At 40.4% G+C, this 21008-nt stretch overlaps 2 protein-coding genes and 1 pseudogene across 10 annotated transcripts; 1 reads left to right on the forward strand and 2 right to left on the reverse strand.

Annotated features, from left to right (window-relative positions):
* Positions 1-3559: 3559 nt before the first annotated feature.
* Positions 3560-4465, reverse strand: LOC121803868 (annotated as a pseudogene).
* A 1856-nt stretch (positions 4466-6321) lies between these two features.
* LOC121804787 (DNA-directed RNA polymerases II and V subunit 8A-like) lies at positions 6322-15683 on the reverse strand. 9 transcript variants are annotated; one of them, XM_042204460.1, is made up of 6 exons: positions 15569-15646; positions 15328-15464; positions 7678-7778; positions 7336-7493; positions 6851-6945; positions 6322-6651 (listed from the first exon to the last, which is right to left on the reverse strand). In XM_042204460.1, exons 3-6 carry the CDS (start codon positions 7748-7750, stop codon positions 6540-6542), a joined length of 438 nt encoding a protein of 145 aa, XP_042060394.1. In that variant the 5' UTR covers positions 7751-7778; positions 15328-15464; positions 15569-15646; the 3' UTR covers positions 6322-6539. The 9 variants fall into 9 exon arrangements, with proteins under 9 accessions (XP_042060394.1, XP_042060393.1, XP_042060390.1 ...); XM_042204459.1 differs by having other exon boundaries at positions 15556-15632; XM_042204456.1 differs by lacking the exon at positions 15328-15464 and having other exon boundaries at positions 15569-15683.
* On the forward strand, positions 8379-10213 carry LOC121803870. Its single transcript, XM_042203451.1, has 5 exons — positions 8379-8528; positions 8676-9510; positions 9577-9698; positions 9837-9931; positions 9991-10213. The coding sequence occupies exons 1-5, from the start codon at positions 8379-8381 to the stop codon at positions 10211-10213; spliced, it is 1425 nt and encodes a 474-aa protein (XP_042059385.1).
* Positions 15684-21008: the final 5325 nt, after the last annotated feature.

Here is a 21008-nt window from a genome sequence, read left to right on the forward strand (position 1 = left end):
GCTCTTTTTTAGTACTATATTTTTAAAAACAATATTGATATTTTAAAGAACGCATAATCTCAATAATTATCCCACAAATAGTTATACACACACTCCATGGACTATCACTAGTCCTTATTGATACTTACACACACACACACATTCTCATGCAGTTGTTGGTAGAGTGATGTCACGGGGCAGTGGCGTTGAAGGCCCAGTAGCTAACATCAATGTTGGTGGGGTATGTGGTTAGGCCCACTGAAACAAAGTCTTTAAGTTTAGGGCCCAAGTCGTAGGTTGAGCTTACCTGAAAAGTCTGCGAGCCATCAGTGATGGATGCTTTGATTTCATGTGTGTCCCCAACGTAGGAGCCGACCAGAGTCAGCTCCTTCCCGAGAAACTCGTTTGGAACCGATACATAAGTACTCTCGTCGATGATGATCCCGAGGTTTAAATAATCCGGGTTGTCGGAGCTGTGGTCGCACACGAGGGCGAAGGAGTGGGTGTCCTTGTACTCGGCCGTGTCTATGAAGAAGACGAGGCCGTCGTCATATGGAGGAGTGTCGTTGGGTGCGATGGTGAACTTTACGGTGGTTTCGAAGTTGCCAAACTGCTCAAATCGAACATTTTTGGAGTAGACGAGGCCGCTGCTATTCTGCACCGCTTTGTCTTTGTTGAAGTCGTACTCGAACTGGCTGGTTTTGGGCGCCATGCTTTTTATTTGACTATAATACTTGTGTTGTGTTTTGTTGGATATTAATAGCATTATTTGATGCACAACTTGTTTTTTTATTTTTAAAACCTAGCTTTACGTCAACTGAAGTCGAATTAATTACTACTCCAAGAATGAGATTTCACCAAAATAATTAGTAGAAAAATGAAATTGAGTAAGATGGGTGAACCAACCTGCGATTATAGTTAATAACATTAAGCACTTTGTGGTCAAATTACAGTGCATTTGGAATTTGCATCTTATTTCCCAAAATTCTATAATTATATTTAATAAATATACACTATCAATGCGTTTATTTTTCTAAATATAATTAAATGCGATCATACAATGTTACCTTACTCCAATAAAATCTACATCTACTATATTATGGAAAGATTGATGTTTAATTAAGTATATTTTGACCAACTGATGATGCATTTGCGAAATCTATTAGTAGTACTATAACATTTGCTATGTATTTGGTCTGTTATTTCAATGTATTTCATTAATTTAGAGACTCAATCAGCACTATAATTAATTCGGTCATAATCAATTATATATAATTCTAATAATTAATTTGATACTTTTCCTCATAAATACGTCAGACGAGTGATTAGTGAAATTGCATTAGAAAAAATGTGTGGAGAAACTCTGAAGACAAGACAAAACTCTACAGTGTATTGATATTTGCTACCATTGTGAAAGTGATATCAATAATTAATTTCACCCAAAGCAATATAGTACTATAATTCTTCGTAGTGAAGTAGTGTATTTTGATATAAATCTTTTTCTCACTCGTCGTTAAACTCTTGTTATTGTAAGAAGATACTACTATTAGCCTCAACTTAGCCACTTTGGCTAAGTAGACTTTGTTTTTAATCGAAAACCCATTTCTATTTATATCTTCAAATACCAAGATAGCAATACAAATTAAGCTTTGGCTAACTAGACCTTTGCATACAATGAAATACTGACAAAATTAAGCTTTAAAAATACGTGCAAACAAAATCACAAATTTCTTCAATAAAGAAAAACGACGAATTTATTTACAAATACAAATTTACACATTTGAATACGTATCATTTTATGAATCATCACTACAAGTTTTATGCAGTGAAGTTAACTTTTTAAATCGTCTTAGGTGCTTTCTATTTTACATAGCATGATCTCTTTTTTTCTTCTTCCAGAAATCAGAATATCCACAAGGATGATATATATTGTGGCCATGAATTCAGAAAGCAGAGAACTGGTTTCCCTGATTGTACTTGTCTCCATCGTAATAGCATCCATTGTAAGGCGGACACTTTCAATAGTCTCGCCCCCTTTTTTGTTCACAGCCCCAGTTTATTTATCCGCGCCCACAAAAAAAGTATCCGCAGCTATAAGCCGGACACTTCCAATAGCACCGCCACATTTTTAGCCACTTTTCATTTTATTTCATTTTTCGTTTATTTCAAATCAATTATAATTAAAATTATCGGAATGTAAATAATTAGAAAAAACGGCTATAATTAAATAAATAAAAATTGAATACTAAATTTCCGTCGTATTAAAGTAATGGAAAATTATACAATGAAAATTTAATCTACAAAAACCACACAACTTCTTCACGTTACTCCGGAGGGTGAAGCACCGGTACCGATCCGCCAAATTCGTCGCTATATGGGTGAAGAGCCGTTGCGACATTCTGAAACGCCGAAGGAAAATCTCGGGTGGATAACGGGGTTATCCACAAAGTAGTCCGCCATTAGCCGCTGGTGGGCTCCGCTATGGTCTCGTTGGATGTTCCGACGACGAGTAATCTCACGAGGGATCGCGCCCTCCGCCAATTCCGTCGCCGCACCGCGTCCTCCTCGTCGGCTTGGTTCTGCACCTCTTGAATCAGAGAATTCCACGAGTCATTCCACAAATTATCCATTTTAAATACCAGTGGAATCCATAAATCTTAGTCAGAGAAAGCATGAGTGAAGAGTTGGAATGATGTGAAAATAATGAGGGGAATGAGATGTATTTATAGGTAAATTAAATTAAATTTAAAAAAATAAAAAAAAATTATTTGTCCGGCCCTGGTCGCGCGTGCCGGCCGGTGCTTCGCGACGCGGTAGGCGCGTCCTCGGCGACTCGGCGCCGATCGCCCATCCGTTCCACCATTTCTGTCCGCTACGGGGCGGACGCCCCGCCCACTATAGCTCGCCGCGGCTTAGCCGCCTTCGGGGCGGCGCGCCACCCCTATAGTGGATGCTCTAAATCTATCCTCAAATTGTACGTGTGACACTCACATGCTACTGCCCCAGTCCACCCCTCTTAATCAATATCCTTCTGAAAATTCAAATCAACATTTTCTATTACTTTCTCTTTGTGCTATTTTAAAATATCCCCAATTTAAAATTCCATTCAATTTTTTTCATTCTAAGTAAATGTCACAATTCATCTAACTCATTATACTTATATTATATTATAAAATTAATATTATAAAATTAATATATTAAAGTGATATCTACCTTCTACCAACACATTTTCACTTTTTTTCTTCATAAAATCAAACAAATTCTTAAAATTTGGGTAAAAATAAATTGTAACCATGCCATATTTGATATAGGAAAAAGACAGGATTTTGGAATCACGTGGCAAAATACAATGGCACGTGTGGTCATCTGGTGTGAGACACATCTTATTGAGCTGATGCTGATCCATAACCGCCAATCTCTGGCTTCACCGTCACCGGACGATTGGCATGACGGCACTCCATCTCCGGAATCCGCCCCGAGTGGTAATCAATCTTCGCCTGCGTGAACTTCATCCCATGCGCCGTGCTCACCACCACCACCCGATCCCCCGCCGCGATCGTCCCGTTCCTCCTCAGCTTCATCAGCGCCGCCAGCGACACCCCCGTGTGCGGGCACACAAACACCCCCGTGTGCGGGCACACAAACATCCCGGGAAGATCACCCAATCGGGGACATCCCAGTCGAATTGCTGCAGAATTTCAATCGCCGCCGTCTTCTGCCCTTCCAATCGGAGGCTATTCAGCGAATTGGCTAAATAGATCGGGAGCTCCGCCGTGATTTGCTTGATCAATTTCATGCAGCCGTCGAAATCGGTGTCGATGCTGAGGACGAAGGCGCCGTTTGCGATTGGCTGCACGAGCTGCGCCATGGAGATCTTGTTGGCAGGGAGGAAGACGATGGAGGGGATCCCGTCGGAGGCGCAGTAGGCGGAGAGAGCGGCGGTGGAGGCGCAGCCGACGCCGAGAAGGGAGCGGGGGTTTAATTTGCGGAGGCGGTTGACCTGGCTGACCAAAACGGTCATGCCTAAATCCTTGAAGCTGCCGGTGTGGGAGATGCCGCAGTGCTTGACCCAGAGGTCGTTCATGTCGAGGAATTGTTTGCCGAAGCGCTCAGCCCAGAAGAGGTTGGAGTTGCCTTCGAAGGCGGAGACGATGTCGGAGTCGTCGATGTCGGGGAGGACCCACTCCTTCTTGGATCAGACGCCGGAGCCGTGGGGCCAGCGCGTGGTTCCGACGCGGGAGTCGAAGATGGCGCGCCAGTACTGGCCGTCGAAGCGGCGGAGGACGGCCATGTCGTGCTGGACGTCGAGAAGGCCACCGTCGGAGCTGCGGTAGATGACTTGGTCAAGGGAGTAGGACTCGGCGGTGGGGGTGTTGCTGGAGATGGAGCTGAAGGGGACGTATCTGGCGGAGAATTCAGCGGCGGGGATCGGACGCGGGAGTGGCGGCGGGGTGGCCGTGATTGATGGCATGGTGGTGCATGATATATTTCACCAAATTAAAAAAACATTTCAATAATTAAAAACTAAATCAACGATGACCCCTCCGCTGTCATACTTCTTCAATAATAGAAATTAAAAAAATTTTTGCAATAAATGGGAATTTCGCTCGGACGTCCGTGGGAGTCAACGCAATGGCGGACGTCCGCACGCCCGTCGCGACGGAATTCCGCGTAACGCCGCGGAACTGCGGTGTCCTCGGCGGAATTCCCCCGGGACGGGCTCCATTGCTGATGCTCTAAGTTGAAACAGAATTTTTAGGTAGAGCGATTAAGAAATTGTATTAAAAATAAGACAGGGGAATAAAGTAGGAGAAATAGAGAGACTAAAATAGATGATGGAATTAAAGTCAGAGTGATTAGATGTTTTATTTTTTTATTAAAAATGGAAATGACTTTACTTAGTTGAGACATCTAAAGAGTACTATAAAGTACTTCTTTCGTCCTTTAAATTTTGTCACATTTTTCTATATCCATCGGTCATTTAAAATTTGTAAGATTTCATTTTTGATCATTTTTAGTAGTGGACCTCATATTCTACTAACTACTTTCATAATATTATTATTATTATAAAATTAATATATATAAATAGGACTCATTCTCTACTAATTTTTCAACTTATTTTTTATTATATTTTTTAAAATTCATGGTGTGACAAAATGTAAGGGGAGAAAGAGTAACATTCTGTCAATGAGTTTTTAATTGTAGTTAATCGCTTTAAAATGCCAAATTCTATGAGGATCTTAATATGCTTCGATTTCGGCTGTTTCCCATATCTCAATACATCTTTCTTTTAAGAGCGTCCACAATAAAAATAGCCCAATCATAGCTTAATCATAGCCTAGCCATAAACTCCTTATGCCACACTAAAAACTCCTCCTGTCACATCAGGAGCACTAAAAACTCCTCATGTCACATCATCAGGACAAGCAATAGTCCATCCATAGCCTAGCCACAATAAACAAAATTATAAAAATAAATAATTGACAATCACACAAAATACGAAATTAAATGTACAACACAGATACGGGAAAACTCAATAATAATATTAAAATTTTAAAAAGTACATTAATTAAATTTTTTTTACATAAATCTGAAAAAAAACTCCTCCTCCACACACGAGCCCCCCGCCTCCGCCTCACTCCTCGTCGTCGTCGCCGTCGCTGCCGCCGTTGTCGCCGCTATCCGAGACCTCCAAATCTGCGGCATCTGAGCCCGCGTCTGAGCCCCCCACTTGTGCCGCGGCGGTGGTTAAATCGGCCCGCATACTCACGAGCATTGCATGGAGAAAACTCTTCTCCTCGGAGTCAGTTGCCACCCTCCATTAAGCTAAGATCTTGTACATCTGAGCTCGTGTTTGTTGACGCGCGAAGAAGGCGAGCTCAGCTGTCGACCCGCCAACAGGGGGGATGCAGACTGGGCCTCCTGGGAGGCCTGGCGAGCCTGAAAATTGATTAGAATTGATTAAAATTGCATCTTTTTGTGATTTACTTATCAACAGATTTGGAGTGGTGCCAAGACTGGAAATTGTAGAAGCAAAGAAAAGAAAGCAAATGACCCAGATCCTTGCTTCAGGGGAATTTGATGTTCCAAAATAAACTATGAAATGATGATCCACAAATTAGCATAAATAAAAGAAAATTTATTTGATCAACAGTCCGAGATAAAAAAATAAAAAAAAAAACCCAGAGAAATGCATTTTTTTTAAATTGTGAATCATATCAACCTTTTAGAGGGGAAAAAGGATGGGAAAATGAACCCTAACCCTCTCTCTTTAATCTTTGCAGTCAAATACAATATCAAATCTTCATAATTTGCTATCGTTTGGGCTAAAAGCACCTATACTAGTACAAACTAGCAGCATTTATTCATACATAAGAAATCCTCATGTCATATGTTTACATAATGAGTGTTTGTGAGAGAGTGTGCTCCACCATTTCTATGAAACAAGTAGTCGACAAGTTATGTCAATATATTATCAGGCATTCATATGCAGGGAACAAGGTAGCCAATAGCATAGTACGAAAGTTGAGACATTTTCTTTGCCTAGTAACATCTCTAACTCAAACCTTCCTAATTAGAATAAACAGCTTCTGGTCAAGCTCAAATCTTGCAGCAATGGAAGGATCCCCCTTGAGCATCATTAGGAGTCCACCGAATGAGACATATATATCCCTGGTGCCAAATTGAAACAAACAAGATAGCCATAGGGACCGAGACAATAACACTTAAAAAAAAACAGGTGACTCTTCAACACAAGTCGTAGTTGAGGTGAAGTGCGAACGCATATTATCGGTAGACTAACTACTGTGTTAAGGAAACGAAATGAGGAGAAATATGTTAGATGAATGCAGGACAATGCAAGGAAACATACGCTTTGACTTGCTTCTCGCTAGATTCCTCAGAGATTCTGTACAGTTTACCTTGCATGACATAGTCGAACTTATCAGCAAGCGACTTCTTGTTACCCTGAAATGAGAAAGCAAATAAGAGCTGACAAGCACTCGATACCACAAAGATTTGGAGCACTGGATGAATCATCCACAATAGCGAACATGATAGAGCAGTTAACTTAGCATATCTAACTATTTCAAACTAGATTAACAATAACAGAATATTAAAGACAAAATGTCGCATAAGTTTTTTGTGGTGTTCAGCTTAAATAGCCATTAATGATACCATGAGATCAGGCTAGGAGCGTACATAAATGCATCAGGGAGGGAGTCTCAAAACATTCATTTACTAAACTAGTTGATTTTTGGTTCACCTGCGGCCAATTAACTACTAGAAAAAATCTACCTCATCGAAAATTGCAACTACTCGTTAAAACCAAAGTAGATAAGATCATGATTTTTTTACCGGAGTGTAATAACCAGAATCGGGAGTTCCGTCCAAGTTCAAAGTGGACGCTAATACCATCATGAACTTTTCCCCAGCACGCATCGGATAAATCTCAGTGTTGACATCAAGGTGCATCAGCATGTCAAACTGCTCACTCCTAGCAGAAATACGAGAGACTATACGAAAAAACCACAACGATGTAAGAACCATAACATGAAAACAATGGCATGATGAAAACAACTCTACATACAATGCTTTTAATCCATTGGCCAATAATGCCAGTTTAAGCATTACAAAGGAATACACAACACAATAAACTAGAATAAGAGCAGTAAAATGGATGGGCTTAAAAAATCATACCCCTATCAAACTTTTTTCCATCTGCATCTATCGCATCAATTCGAAATATATCTTCAAAAAGTGTCTCCACCATCTTTACAACACCGAAGAAGAAGCTGAATCTACAAGGTAGCAGAATAAACCTTGATATAAAACCTACAGCAAACACATAAAAATCTACAATTGTTCAACCACAAATTTGAAAAATTATATTTATAACCTTAACTAGAAAAGGCACGCATCTCCAACGATACGGCAAAACCCTTCTTTGGAGTAGAATTGACCTCCAACCATACTCCATATCCCATCCCAAATTGTATTTTTTTCTGTTTCTTGAACAGTAATACACCAAAGATGCAGTAGCACTGTAGCTACTGCATTTCACTTTGTGAAAGATGATGAAGCATCAACGTCGACAGCGTGGCACGTTCTCCTCATGGATGCAGCATCAGCATCTAGTCAGCTGATGAGTAGGCGTCTAGTCAGCACTAGATATTTTGAAGTGTTAGTTAGAAAGTTAGTTAGAAGATATTTTGCTTCCTTTCTTAGCTCGTTGTATAAATAGCCTTCATTCCTTCTTTGTATATGAACGAATCATTCTATGAAAGTTGATTTCATTTCTTCTTGGATCATATGAATCCTATTTGATATTTTCTACATGGTATTAGTTGTGATTTGATTTTCATTCCGCTGATCAATCACTTTTTCTTCTTCTTTTCATCATGCCGCGTGGTGGCAATGCGAATGCCATTCAAATTCCTCCAATGGAAGATACTTCCAGTCCATACTATCTTCATCCTAGCGACAATCCGAGTTTCCAGCTGGTTCCTCATGTGCTCACTGGCTCCAATTACATCAATTGGAGTAGATCGGTAAACACTGCACTTTTAGTGAAGAATAAGATCGCTTTTGTCAATGGCGTCCTTCGTCGGCCACACGATGATGATCTGTTGTTTCCGGCGTGGTTGCGATGCAACAGTATGGTTGTATCATGGCTTTGCAATTCAATATCTCCTTAGATCTGCTCCAGCATAATGTACCTTGAAGATGCACATGAGATCTGGTCGGATTTACGCATCCGATTCTCTCAGCTCGATTCTGCTCGAGCTTATCAATTGAGGCAACGCAACATGTCTCTGTATCAAGGAAAAGACGATGTCAATGCCTACTTCACCAATCTTCGAATCGTTTGGGATGAATTCAAGCACTCTCAACCGATTGCTTGGTGCATTTGTGCGAATTGCAGATGCAATAGTGCCTCGAAGTGGCATGAGTATCAAGAGCAAGAGTGCACAATGCAGTTTTTGATCGGACTGAATCCTGTTTTCTCTCACATCCGATCCAGTATTCTCTCTATGGTTCCGATTCCTCCTCTATCAAAAGTTCTCTCACTTGTTTTGCAGGATGAAAGGCAACGAACTATTGATGGTTATTCTCCGGTTATATCTCCTTCTATGAGTGAGCAGCCTTATTCAGCTAACGCTGCGACATCTCAATCCTACAATAAGGGGAGACTTTGTTCACACTGTGGTAAGAGTAATCACACGGTTGACAAATGCTTTACTCTCCATGGTTTTCCTCCAGGATTTGGGAAGGGGAAGAACAAATTTGGTGCTGGTGCTAAGGAGACTAAATCTGTTAATTTTGTGGAGGATTGCATTGAAGATTCATGTGATCAATCTGCTTTCTCTCCACCAATGAGCATGCCTTCTCAAGAGCAGTGTCAACAGCTCATAAATCTGCTTCAGTCTCAACTTGCTGCTGCTGCCACCTTTGCTCCATCTACTTCAGCTACTCACTCCACTTCTGTTGCACCAAATATGCCTTCATCTCCTCATAATGTCCCTTTCACAGGTACTACTTTTTTCACCAAATCATCTATCAATTCTATTTCTAAATCTCACTCTGTTTGGCTCTTAGACACTGGAGCCACACATCATGTTTGCTGTGACTTGTCCATTTTTAATTCCTCTTCACCCATCCAAAATACCTTTGTAAACTTGCCTAATGGTGCTACAACTCCTGTCACACATATTGGAACTGTACACCTAACTTCCTCAATCACTCTTTACTCAGTCCTATATGTGCCTACTTTTTCCTTCAATCTCATTTCAGTGAGTTCCTTAACTTCATCTCTGTCGTGTACTGTTATTTTCACTCATGATTCCATTGAAATCCAGGCAGCTTCTCAGGAAATTGTGATTGGGAGGGGTAGCAGATTAGGAAATTTGTACACTCTTGATGTTTCTCCTGTTCCAAGAAAGTTGAAGGTTCTGTTATTCCTTCATCTCTTACTTCATCTTTTGATGTTTCTTATGCAAATTCTGTTGCTAGTATAGATGTTTGGCATAAAAGGTTGAGGCATGTATCCTTTGGAAAGCTAAAATCTATGTCTGATGTTCTTAATTTTCCCAGTAAAACTTCTTCATTATGTGATATTTGTCCTCCTGGCAAACAAAAACATCTGCCTTTCTCAAAGTCTGATTCTAATGCCATCAGTTGCTTTGATCTTATACACTGTGATGTCTGGGGACCTTTTAGCCCCTCCACTACCTAGGGATACAAATACTTTGATAGAGTAAAGGCCGTCGAGTTGGAAGAGCACAAATGGTGCTCAATGAAATGCCACAAAGAGAGGATAGAATTCTGGGAAAAGAAATACTCGGCTTTATTGAATAACTGAATATGAAAGAACAATGAAGAGAAATCCTCCGCAGAGGCCTACGGCTACTGCCGTCCTAATCCGATCTTACTTCCAAGATGATTTTCATCGTCTGGGATAGATCCAAATAAATAGACTCACAAATAACTAACACTGAGAAATATCGGCAACAAACAATCTTAAATAATAATAACAAATGCCGAGTCTGTTGAGCATGTGCCTTATCTTTCAGCTGCTATTCTGTCGGTTTGTTGGCTAGAACAACCTCCCTCTTTCCTCGCTTGTTCCTCGCTTGTAGACCTTCCATGTCGTATCAACTGCCCCGTCCGCCGAAACAGCCTTGTCCTCAAGGCGGGAGTAAGGAAATTTAACCCACGGACTCCCTTCAGAGTAGACGGGGTCGGCCACCGCAAAGCAGCAGACACCTTGGAGGGATCATCCTTACGCCCTCGAAGGGGACGATATGACATTTCACACTCTGGCGTCCCAATAGGCATTTCTTTGGGTTGACAACGAGAGAATGGGCCTGTAAAACCTGAAAAACCCGCGGCCCGGACCGAAGACCCGTTGCCCAATGTCACCGAATACTGAACGGTAGGAGTGATCAGGAGCTGGAGTGTGCGGGCGACCTGGTCCGAGATAAAACAGTGGCTAGCGCCACTATCTATCATCACCTTCAGCTTGTGCTGCCCAATCGCCCCGAAAAGTTTCATAGTCTGAGAGGTATCATTACCATTGAAGGATAATTCCGACAGTTGCAGCTCAATTCCGGAATCAAACTCCTCGTTATCGTCAGGTGAGACGATGTTAGGGGCCTCGTCGTCGTCGTCGTCGTCACCGAACCAATCATTCAGAGTCTTTGGGGGACATCTATGGGTGGGGTCGAATTTCCGTCCACACTTGAAACAAGTGCCTGCTGCGAGATGGTTCTTGTAGTCCTCTGTTGACATACTCCGAAAACGACGCGGGGGTGGCCGAGAGGAGCCCGCTGTCGAAAACGAAGAAGGGGATTGAGAGGATCTCTTTGAGAACGATCGCGCTGGAACCCCTGGATTCATGGGCACCGGAGTGGCGGCTGGCACAGAGACCGGAGTTGAAAGGTTGAGTTCCCGACAGATGGTCGATGTTGAGGGTTAATTTGACTGCATCCGAGGAACTGGTTATCTTGGCAGCCTTCCTCGCTACAAATTCAGCTAGGGAGCCGTCGTGTCGAAATGCAGCAAAGGCTTTAGATTCATCGAGAGCCCCGTTGTACCCGAAGCGTTTCATCATCTCCTGCGTAAACCGATCCCAAGATAGGGTCGGAATTCGTTTCCTCAATAATTGGATCCATGGCATGGCCGGACCCACCAGTGCCACCATGGCAACTGTCACGCGATTTTCCGGTGGTACATTGGAAACCATAAAGTATTGTTCTGCCCTAGCAAGCCACGCGATTGCATCAGTGCCATCAAACGTGGGGAAGGTCATCGGCGGGGTGATGCCCGTAACCGCCGTGTGCGACCCCAAGCCGTCAGAAGAGTCGTCGTCGTTGGATCCAGATTTGGTGGTTGCTTTTTCGAACGAAAGAGCCGCCCGTACTTCCGCGATGAACGTCTCGAGCTGAGACCCAATCGCCGTCACTCGTTCATCAGTTTTGAGAAACTGGGCATTCAGTTCGTCGACCGCAGCGTTCAACGAGACCGTACTTTTCTCCAGATTCCCGACAGCCTTCTCTAATCTGTCCAAACGCGCGTCCACACGAGAATTCACCATCGTTCACCACACCAATTGATAGAGTAAAGGCCGTCGAGTTGGAAGAGCACAAACGGTGCTCAATGAAATGCCACAAAGAGAGGATAGAATTCTGGGAAAAGAAATACTCAGCTTTATTGAATAACTGAATATGAAAGAACAATGAAGAGAAATCCTCCGCAGAGGCCTACGGCTACTGCCGTCCTAATCCGATCTTACTTCCAAGATGATTTTCATCGTCTGGGATAGATCCAAATAAATACTCACAAATAACTAACACTGAGAAATATCAGCAACAAACAATCTTAAATAATAATAACAAATGCCGAGTCTGTTGAGCATGTGCCCTATCTTTCAGCTGCTATTCTGCCGGTTTGTTGGCCAGAACAACCTCCCTCTTTCCTCGCTTGTTCCTCGCTTGTAGACCTTCCATGTCGTATCATACTTCCTCATTATAGTAGATGATTGCTCTAGATTTGTCTAGACTTTCTTGATGCATAGCAAATCTGATGTTGGAGCCATACTTCCACAGTTTTTCAACACCGTTCTTACTCAATTTTCTAAAAAGATCAAAGCCATTCGTTGTGATAATGCCCCAGAGCTAAATATACCCTCCTTATATTCATCTTTTGGAACTGTTATTCAACATTCATGTGTTGAAACTCCTCGGCAAAATGCCCGCGTAGAAAGAAAACACCAACACCTCTTAAATGTTGCCCGCAGCCTTCTGTTTCAGTCTTTTCTTCCTATCCATTTTTTGGGGGATTGCATTCTCACAGCCTCATACCTAATAAATAGAGTTCCTTCATCTATTCTACCAGATAATATAACACCATTTCAAATTCACTTTCAAAAACCACCATCTTATTCCCATTTGAAAGTCATTGGGTGTCTCTGTTATGCCTCAACTTTGGAACGGGGAAGGGACAAATTTTCACCTAGAGCCATTAAGTGTGCTCTGCTGGGATTTCCCTCTGATTATAAGGGGTATAAACTCATTGACTTGGATTCTATGCAAGAAATAGTCACACGAAATGTCACCTTTCATGAGGATGTTTTTCCATTCTCACATCTCTCCTTCAACTTTTCCCACTTCTCCTCAAACTCCAAAAATTTCTGAACCCAACTCACATATTTCTCCTGCCTCACATACAGATTCCATCACTTCTCCTCCAAACAACCCAAATGTTTCCAGACATGGCAGAACCATAAAACCACCATCTCACCTTACTGATTTCATCTGCAACTCAGTTGCATCATCTACTCCATATCCCATTTCTTCTTACTTCAGCCTATCTAAACTCTCCCGAGTACTTAAAGTACGTAGTGCTCATGTCTGCCATATATGAACCTACCACATACAACCAAGCCTCCCAACACAAAGAGTGGCAGCAAGCAATGCAAGATGAACTGGCAGCTTTCTCAAGAACAGACACTTGGTTTGTCACTGTTCTACCTCCTGGCAAAATTCCCATTGACTGCAAATGGGTTTATAAAGTCAAGTACAATCAAGATGCTACAGTAGAGAGATACAAAGCAAGGCTAGTTGCTAAGGGATTCACTCAACTTGAAGGAGTGGACTTCTTGGACACTTTTTCTCCAGTGGCCAAACTTACTATAGTGAAAATGCTTCTTACTTTGGCTGCTATCAAGGGTTGGTCTTTGTCTCATCTTGATATAAATAATGCATTCCTCTATGGTGACTTAGAGGAGGATATTTATATGACTTTGCCTCCAGGATATGATGTTGATTAGCAGTCTGTTGAAGGGGCAAATTCAGAATCAACTCTTGTGTGTAAATTAAAAAGTGTCTCTATAGTCTAAAGCAAGCATCAAGACAATGGTATTTGAAACTTTCTGAAGTGCTAAAGGGTTTTGGGTTGCAACAGTCTACCTCTGATAATTCGTTTTTCTTTAAGAATGACAGCAATGGCTTCTTTGGGATAGTAGTGTATGTTGACGATATTCTAGTTGCTACTACTCATCCAGAAATGACTGAGGATTTCAAGCTTTTCTTGTCACAACACTTCAAGTTCAAGGATCTTGGAGCTCCTAAATATTTTCTTGGACTTGAGATTGCAAGAAACAAGAAAGGAATATTGGTTTCTCAAAGAAAGTACACAATGAATTTGTTGAGAGACGCAAGAATGCTTGGTTGCAAACCTTCTGTTGTGCCTATGGACCCTCTGAAAAAGCCAAGATTGGACTCAGGCACACCTTTGAAAGATGCATCAAAGTATAAAAGGCTCATTGGAAAACTACTATATCTGTGCATTACTAGACCAGAAGTTACCTTTGCAGTGCATAAGTTGAGTCAATATGTATCAAATCCGAGTGATGAACATTGGGAAGCAGCTGAAAAGATCATCAGATACTTGAAGAGTTCACCCGGACATGGCCTATTCTAGTCAAGCAGCAGCAAAGTGAGCTTGAGCATCTTTTCTGATGCAGATTGGGCTGCATGCCCAGACACAAGGAAATCGATGATTGGTTATTGCCTCTTTCTTGGATCCTCAATGATATCGTGGAAAGCAAAGAAGCAAAACACCATATCCCGTTCACCGGCAGAAGCTGAGTATAGAGCTATGGCTCAAGCAACATGTGAAATAGTATGGGTTGTTGCTCTTCTCAGCGACTTTGGAATAAAGGTGGAGAAGGCTATTCCATTGTACTGTGACAATCAATCAGCCAATCAATCAGCCATTCATATTTGCTCGAATCCTGTATTCCACGAGAGGACAAAGTACATCGAGATCGATTGCCACATAGTGAGAGAGAAGTTCTTAGAAGGTGTGATAAAGCCGCTACACATCAGGAATAATCTTCAACTAGCAGATATCTTCACTAAATCCTTAGGAACGTTAGCCTTTCGTTCCATACTGAGCAAGATGAATTTCGAGAGCTTATACAATCCATCTTGAAGGGGAATGTGAAAGATGATGAAGCATCGATGTCGACCGCGTGGCACGTTCTCCTCGTGGATGCAGCGCCAGAATCTAGTCAGCTGATGAGTAGGCGTCTAGTCAACACTGGATATTTTGAAGTGTTAGTTAAAAAGTTAGTTATAAGATATTTTGCTTCCTTTCTTAGCTCATTGTATAAATAGCCTTCATTCCTTCTTTGTATGTGAACGAATCATTCTATGAAAGTTGATTTCATTTCTTCTTGGATCATATGAATCCTATTTGATATTTTCTACACACTTTATGAAGTTTCTGAAATTTTCACTGGGATCCCTCATGCTTAAGTATTTTTGAATAGAAGCAAGGACTTGCCTGATTTACGGAGAGTGGTTGCCGATTGAAGAAATTGCCGAGAAATTTTTTGAGATGCAGAGAGAAGGGGAAGAAACAGCAGCGCAATTTTGTGCAGAGAGAGAAAACGATATCTAGGTTTAAATTAAAAGTAGTACCTATATATTTAATAGGCTCAGCTATCGTATACACAAATTTGATGGATAAAACTTGGGAAGCGCCATAAATTGGAAGGAGTAGTGTAAACACCTGATAAACTCACCGGTGAAGAGAGTGAGGAGGCGGCAACGAAGCTAACAGATTCAGGATTTGGGGTCTTTAGTTTTGAGCTTCCCTTTCCTCTTTCAAGTGGGTCGAGTTATATTTTTAAATGTTTGGGCCACAAGTTAAATGGGCTGATTGCTCAGATTTATTAAATTTGTTTAAATAGTGAGTAACTGAGTATGGTTTGATCAATTTTGAATTAATTCCCTCTCTCCTTAATCTCGGTAGTTAATCACTAAATAATTAAATCACTAGATTTAATATTGATGTCTATAAATCAACTAATGATACTCTCCTAGTCCCATAAAAAATACTCTCCTAGTCCCATAAAAAGAGTCGGTCTCATACAAACAGTTCATTTCTATTTTTGGTAACATCTTTCTCTTTAATACTCCATTAACATATTCCAATAAATAGCAATATAATCTGCATTGGCATTATAATTCATTTTCTTTTATTTTATTCTCTTTTCATCTCTTAATATATTTATGAAACAAATAGCCATATAATCTGCAATGGCATTATAATTCTAATCATATAAAATGATACATATTGTTGAAGACGAAGGTATGAAGTAGTAAAAAAGAATAAAAGTAGAGAGATAAAGATAGAATAAAGTAAAAGAGAGAGCAAAGTAAGAGAAATGATAATGTGTTGTTTTTTTGTCAAAAAAAAAAAGAAATAACTTAGCTATAGTGAAAAAAAGGAATAGAACTCAACTCAACTATACTATAGAGGGACAGAAAAAATATTATTTTATGGGCTATGAAAATTGAATTGATGCCTCTGTATAGAATTATTCTACTTTCAAACTGGGACAATTCTACACTTCTATAATCATGTTTCCAATAACACTATGAAGTTATCCTCACATCATCTAATTTGGATAATGAATTTAATAGGCAATCACATGAAAAATAATTAAATAATCACTTGTATGAAATAAAAGAAATGGAGAAAGAAAGTACAAGCATTCTAGCTAATGAAAATAAAACGTGTCAAATATATATCAAAATAAATATCAATAAATAATAAAAAAACGGCTAGCTACAATCATATAAAATGGTAATGTTATCAACATCTGATTCTAACATCAACAAAATTACCTTTTTAGTATTATTTCTCTTATATATTTTGACTATTTAATCAATTTCCTAGCTTGGGACAGTAAAACTAGTATCAAATTCATTTAAACCAAAATATACCATATGTTAGGTATTAGCATGTTCATCGCTGATATAAACTCTTAGTTTTCCATAACAAACCTTTGGAACTCAGCCTTTTGCTTGAGTACATAAATGTAACTACTTAATATGTTGTAGAATAATATACATTGAGTTGTTTTATGAGTTCAATAATTGTCATCTATCTTAACTCTTACAAAATTCAATCTATTTTGATAGTACTTTGTACATCAATTAACAGAAACATATTCCAACAATAAGGTAACAATGGGGTTTGGAAAGATGAATAAAAGGAGCAACTGGTGGCAGAAAACATTGACATTTACAACAATCATATGTATGATATTGCTAACAATGACACTCTACTTTACCGCAGTTTCCAAGTCATTCTACTTCCCTGGTTATCTAATTAGTAAGTTGGTCAAGTACTTACTTATATATATGTATGGAAGTAGTATGATTTAGTATTTGTATTTGTATGGCAGAATATGGAACTACTCTAACTCAAGATCCGACGCGTACGAATTCACAGGCGATGTACGCCTGGAGGAAAGCTCAGACACCGTTTTCATCGGTTCAATGGACAACCCCAACATCCCCCACACAATCAAACCATACGCTCGAAAAGACTTCCCGCTTGCCATGTATTCCATCACCGCTTTCCAAATAAACTCCCGCATTGTACAAAAACCCTAGACGCCCCGGCCATCCTCTTCTCCACCGCTGGATTCGCCCTAAACTACTTCCACAGCGTGAGCGATGTGATGGTCCCGCTCTTCGCCACCTCCCAACGCTTCAACCGCAACGTCATCTTCCTCGTTACCAACCACAATGCTTCCCGCTTCACCTCCGTGCATAGAAAAACCATAGAAACGCTTTCCAAATACGAGGTGGTCGACATCGATAGAGACAAGAATCGAACTCTTTGCTTCACAAATTTGATTGTGGAACTCATAGCTCACCCGTCCGACCTATCCATTGATCCCTCCCCATTTTCGAGGCTTTCCACTCGAAACCTGATACGTTCAATATTCCATATCTCTTTCATATCTTGCATTATTATTTAGTTACATTATTTAGTTAAATATTTAGGGAGTGCATATATTTTCCATATCTTTTGTCTTGCTCATTAAGTTAGTATCCCTATTATAAATATGGCTATTGTTATTCTCTTTAAGGAATCAATGAAATCATAATTATTGTCTTTTATGTTTATTTAGTTTTTCCGTTTAGAATTTTCGATTGTCGACAGAGCACGATTTCTCTGCGACTTTCTTTACCTTTTTCACTTGATAAGGGTTTCTTTACCTTTTTCACTTGATAAGGGTCTTTCCCTTATTAACTGGTGCTTTCATTTCGTGCTCATCCTCCACAATCGACGTATCTTGACGAAGGAGATCTCCACGACGAAAGTCACCATTTTCACTCTCCATCTATGTATCCAACGGGGACCTTTGGACAGCGGCGATATACAACAGCCGGGTACCCGTACCACCCATGGCAGCCCGTATATCAATCCCCAAGTTCGTTTCCCTGTCCGAGGAGCGGCCGTTGTTAGATCATCAATCATCCGATTGGCGATGCCACCTACAGCCGCTACCATACCAGTCGGACAGGCACCAACAGCGTCACCCCTACCACGCCCGGCAGCCCACTAGCTGGGACCCACCATGGATGCGTCAGACTGCCACATATCAACAACCGCCATCCTATGAGCCAGATATGTACTCGCCACCATCGCTGGACGCCGTCCTACTTGCTGGGACCCACCTGCCTACTGGGAGACACCGGGACAACGCCCCTTCCACGAGGTCTCGGCATACGATCAGCCGCTGCCCCCAACCATAACTCAGGATGGAATCAGCCCGCGCCGCAGCCACCTCGTCCAGCCACCACAGCGCCAAACCCGATTAAAGCGATGCTTGATCAATTATTGGAGGCGTGCAAAAGGATGGAGTCTCGCCTTGATGAAATCGACCGCCGCATCGACAACGATGCAGTTTACGACAGTTTGGTATCCATGAATGAGTTCATTCCTGATGAAGTTGCTGTCACTTGCCCTCTGAATTTCAATATGGTGATGCTTGAGGACAATAAAGCCAATGATGGTGGTGACCAGCCCATGGATTCTGGTGATCATCCAATGGAATCTGGAGGAGACGCTCCTCAAGTACCAGTAGAGGAGAAAATGACTGATGCATTGCTTGATGTTGATATTATTGTGAAACCTATCTATACAATGCTTGAGGTCATGGAAAGGGTAGATGAAGACTCTCTTTTGTTTCATGCGAATGGTTCTCATTTGGGGACCATGTTGCCACTATCACGGTGGCTTTCTATGGAGTCAAATGAATAATATTATTGGACTAAGCAGTCTGGTATATTTGATCCAGGAGGAAATATCTCCCAAAGTTCTGATCATGATTGGAAGAAGTCTGAATCATTTATTGAAACGAAAATAATAATTCAGATACGTTGTCACGCGATAGTCGATTATTGGTGTACAAAACAACGATCTTATGTTTTTAATCCAGGAGGAGATAACTCAAAGCTTCTGTTATCATTGACTCTCTTGATTGCTTCGTGGATCCCACCTTGAGGACAAGGTGACTTTCAATCGTGGGGGAGTTGATACGTTCAATATTCCATATCTCTTTCATATCTTGCATTATTATTTAGTTGCATTATTTAGTTAAATATTTAGGGAGTGCATATATTTTCCATATCTTTTGTCTTGCTCATTAAGTTAGTATCCCTATTATAAATATGGCTATTGTTATTCTCTTTAAGAAATCAATGAAAACATAATTATTGTCTTTTATGTTTATTTAATTTTTCCGTTTAGAAGTTGATAAGGGAAAGACTCTTATCAAGTGAAAAAGATAAAGAAAGTCGCAGAGAAATCGTGCTCTGTCGACAATCGAAAATTCTAAACGGAAAAACTAAATAAACATAAAAGACAATAATTATGATTTTATTGATTCCTTAAAGAGAATAACAATAGCCCTATTTATAATAGGGATACTAATTTAATGAGCAAGACAAAAGATATGGAAAATATATGCACTCCCTAATTATTTAACTATATAATGCAACTAAATAATAATACAAGATATGAAATATTGAACGTATCAAAACCTCACCAGGCTTCTACACACCACCTACTCCTTGAAGAGAGACTCGGTGGGCGATCATATTTGGCCTCGGATGCTCATTGTTTCCAGAACAAAAAATCGTAAGCTGACGAATGAGCTCGAGCAGCTCAAGCTAGAACGGAAGCTGGGCTTTGATCCCACCATACATGATTTAGGAGATCATGTTGAGTACTCTGCCAAAATCGTCAACACCTTCGATGTCATGGTCGCAGTTCATGGATCTGCTCTCACAAACATGCTTTTTCTACCTGAAAATGCCGGTAGGGTCTTGTTAGGCTAACAAATATCTTAAATTGATAACCGACAACTATGTCAACAACTATAACGCAAGTTGTTGACATAGTTGTCGGTTATTAATTTAAAATAGCTTTTTAACTGATCATATCCCAATGCTGGTGAATCAACCTATTTATCTATAAATATATCGATATACATTAATGGCTCCAATCATTTTTTGTTGTCAGTTGTGATCCAAATCATACCGTGGGGGCTGGATGATGAGGGGAGGATATGCTTTGCGATGAGATGAAGTTGAAGTATTTGGAGTATAAGATTGCACCAAATGAGAGCTCATTTTTGGGGAATTATTCCAAAGACAGTCTATTATACACAAACCCTCTCAAATATCGTGACAAGATAGGAGAACGAGCTTATTTCATGCTCCTATTGAATAAACAAAATGTCATTCTTGATTTAGCCCGCTTTTAAGGATACCCTATTGAAAGCCTCATGGCTGCTTAATTCATTCATTCCACGTGGCCTTATATTTCGTAGTAACACTTATTTAATTATGGAAAAAAATCTTTATCATCACATCACATTATTGCTTGAATCTTTTTGATGGTGAGAAATAACAAACTAAGGTAAAGTTGATAATATTATTTGTCAAGTGGAAAGTTCGTGGAAAAAACTCCATTTTTAAAAATTCCATGATATTAAGGCCAATATCATACTACAAGAATGAACATATTCATAACCTAAGTATGAGGGACTCTGTATGTGTTTGCCTTGATTTTAATATATCCATATTTCCAGACAAATCGACTTAGCCTTAGCCTGAAATTTATATTATATCAATACATGACCAGCAAACGTGAAA

This window comes from Salvia splendens, chromosome 5 (assembly GCF_004379255.2).
Source record: "Salvia splendens isolate huo1 chromosome 5, SspV2, whole genome shotgun sequence".
In the NCBI taxonomy this organism is placed as follows: Eukaryota; Viridiplantae; Streptophyta; class Magnoliopsida; order Lamiales; family Lamiaceae; genus Salvia; species Salvia splendens.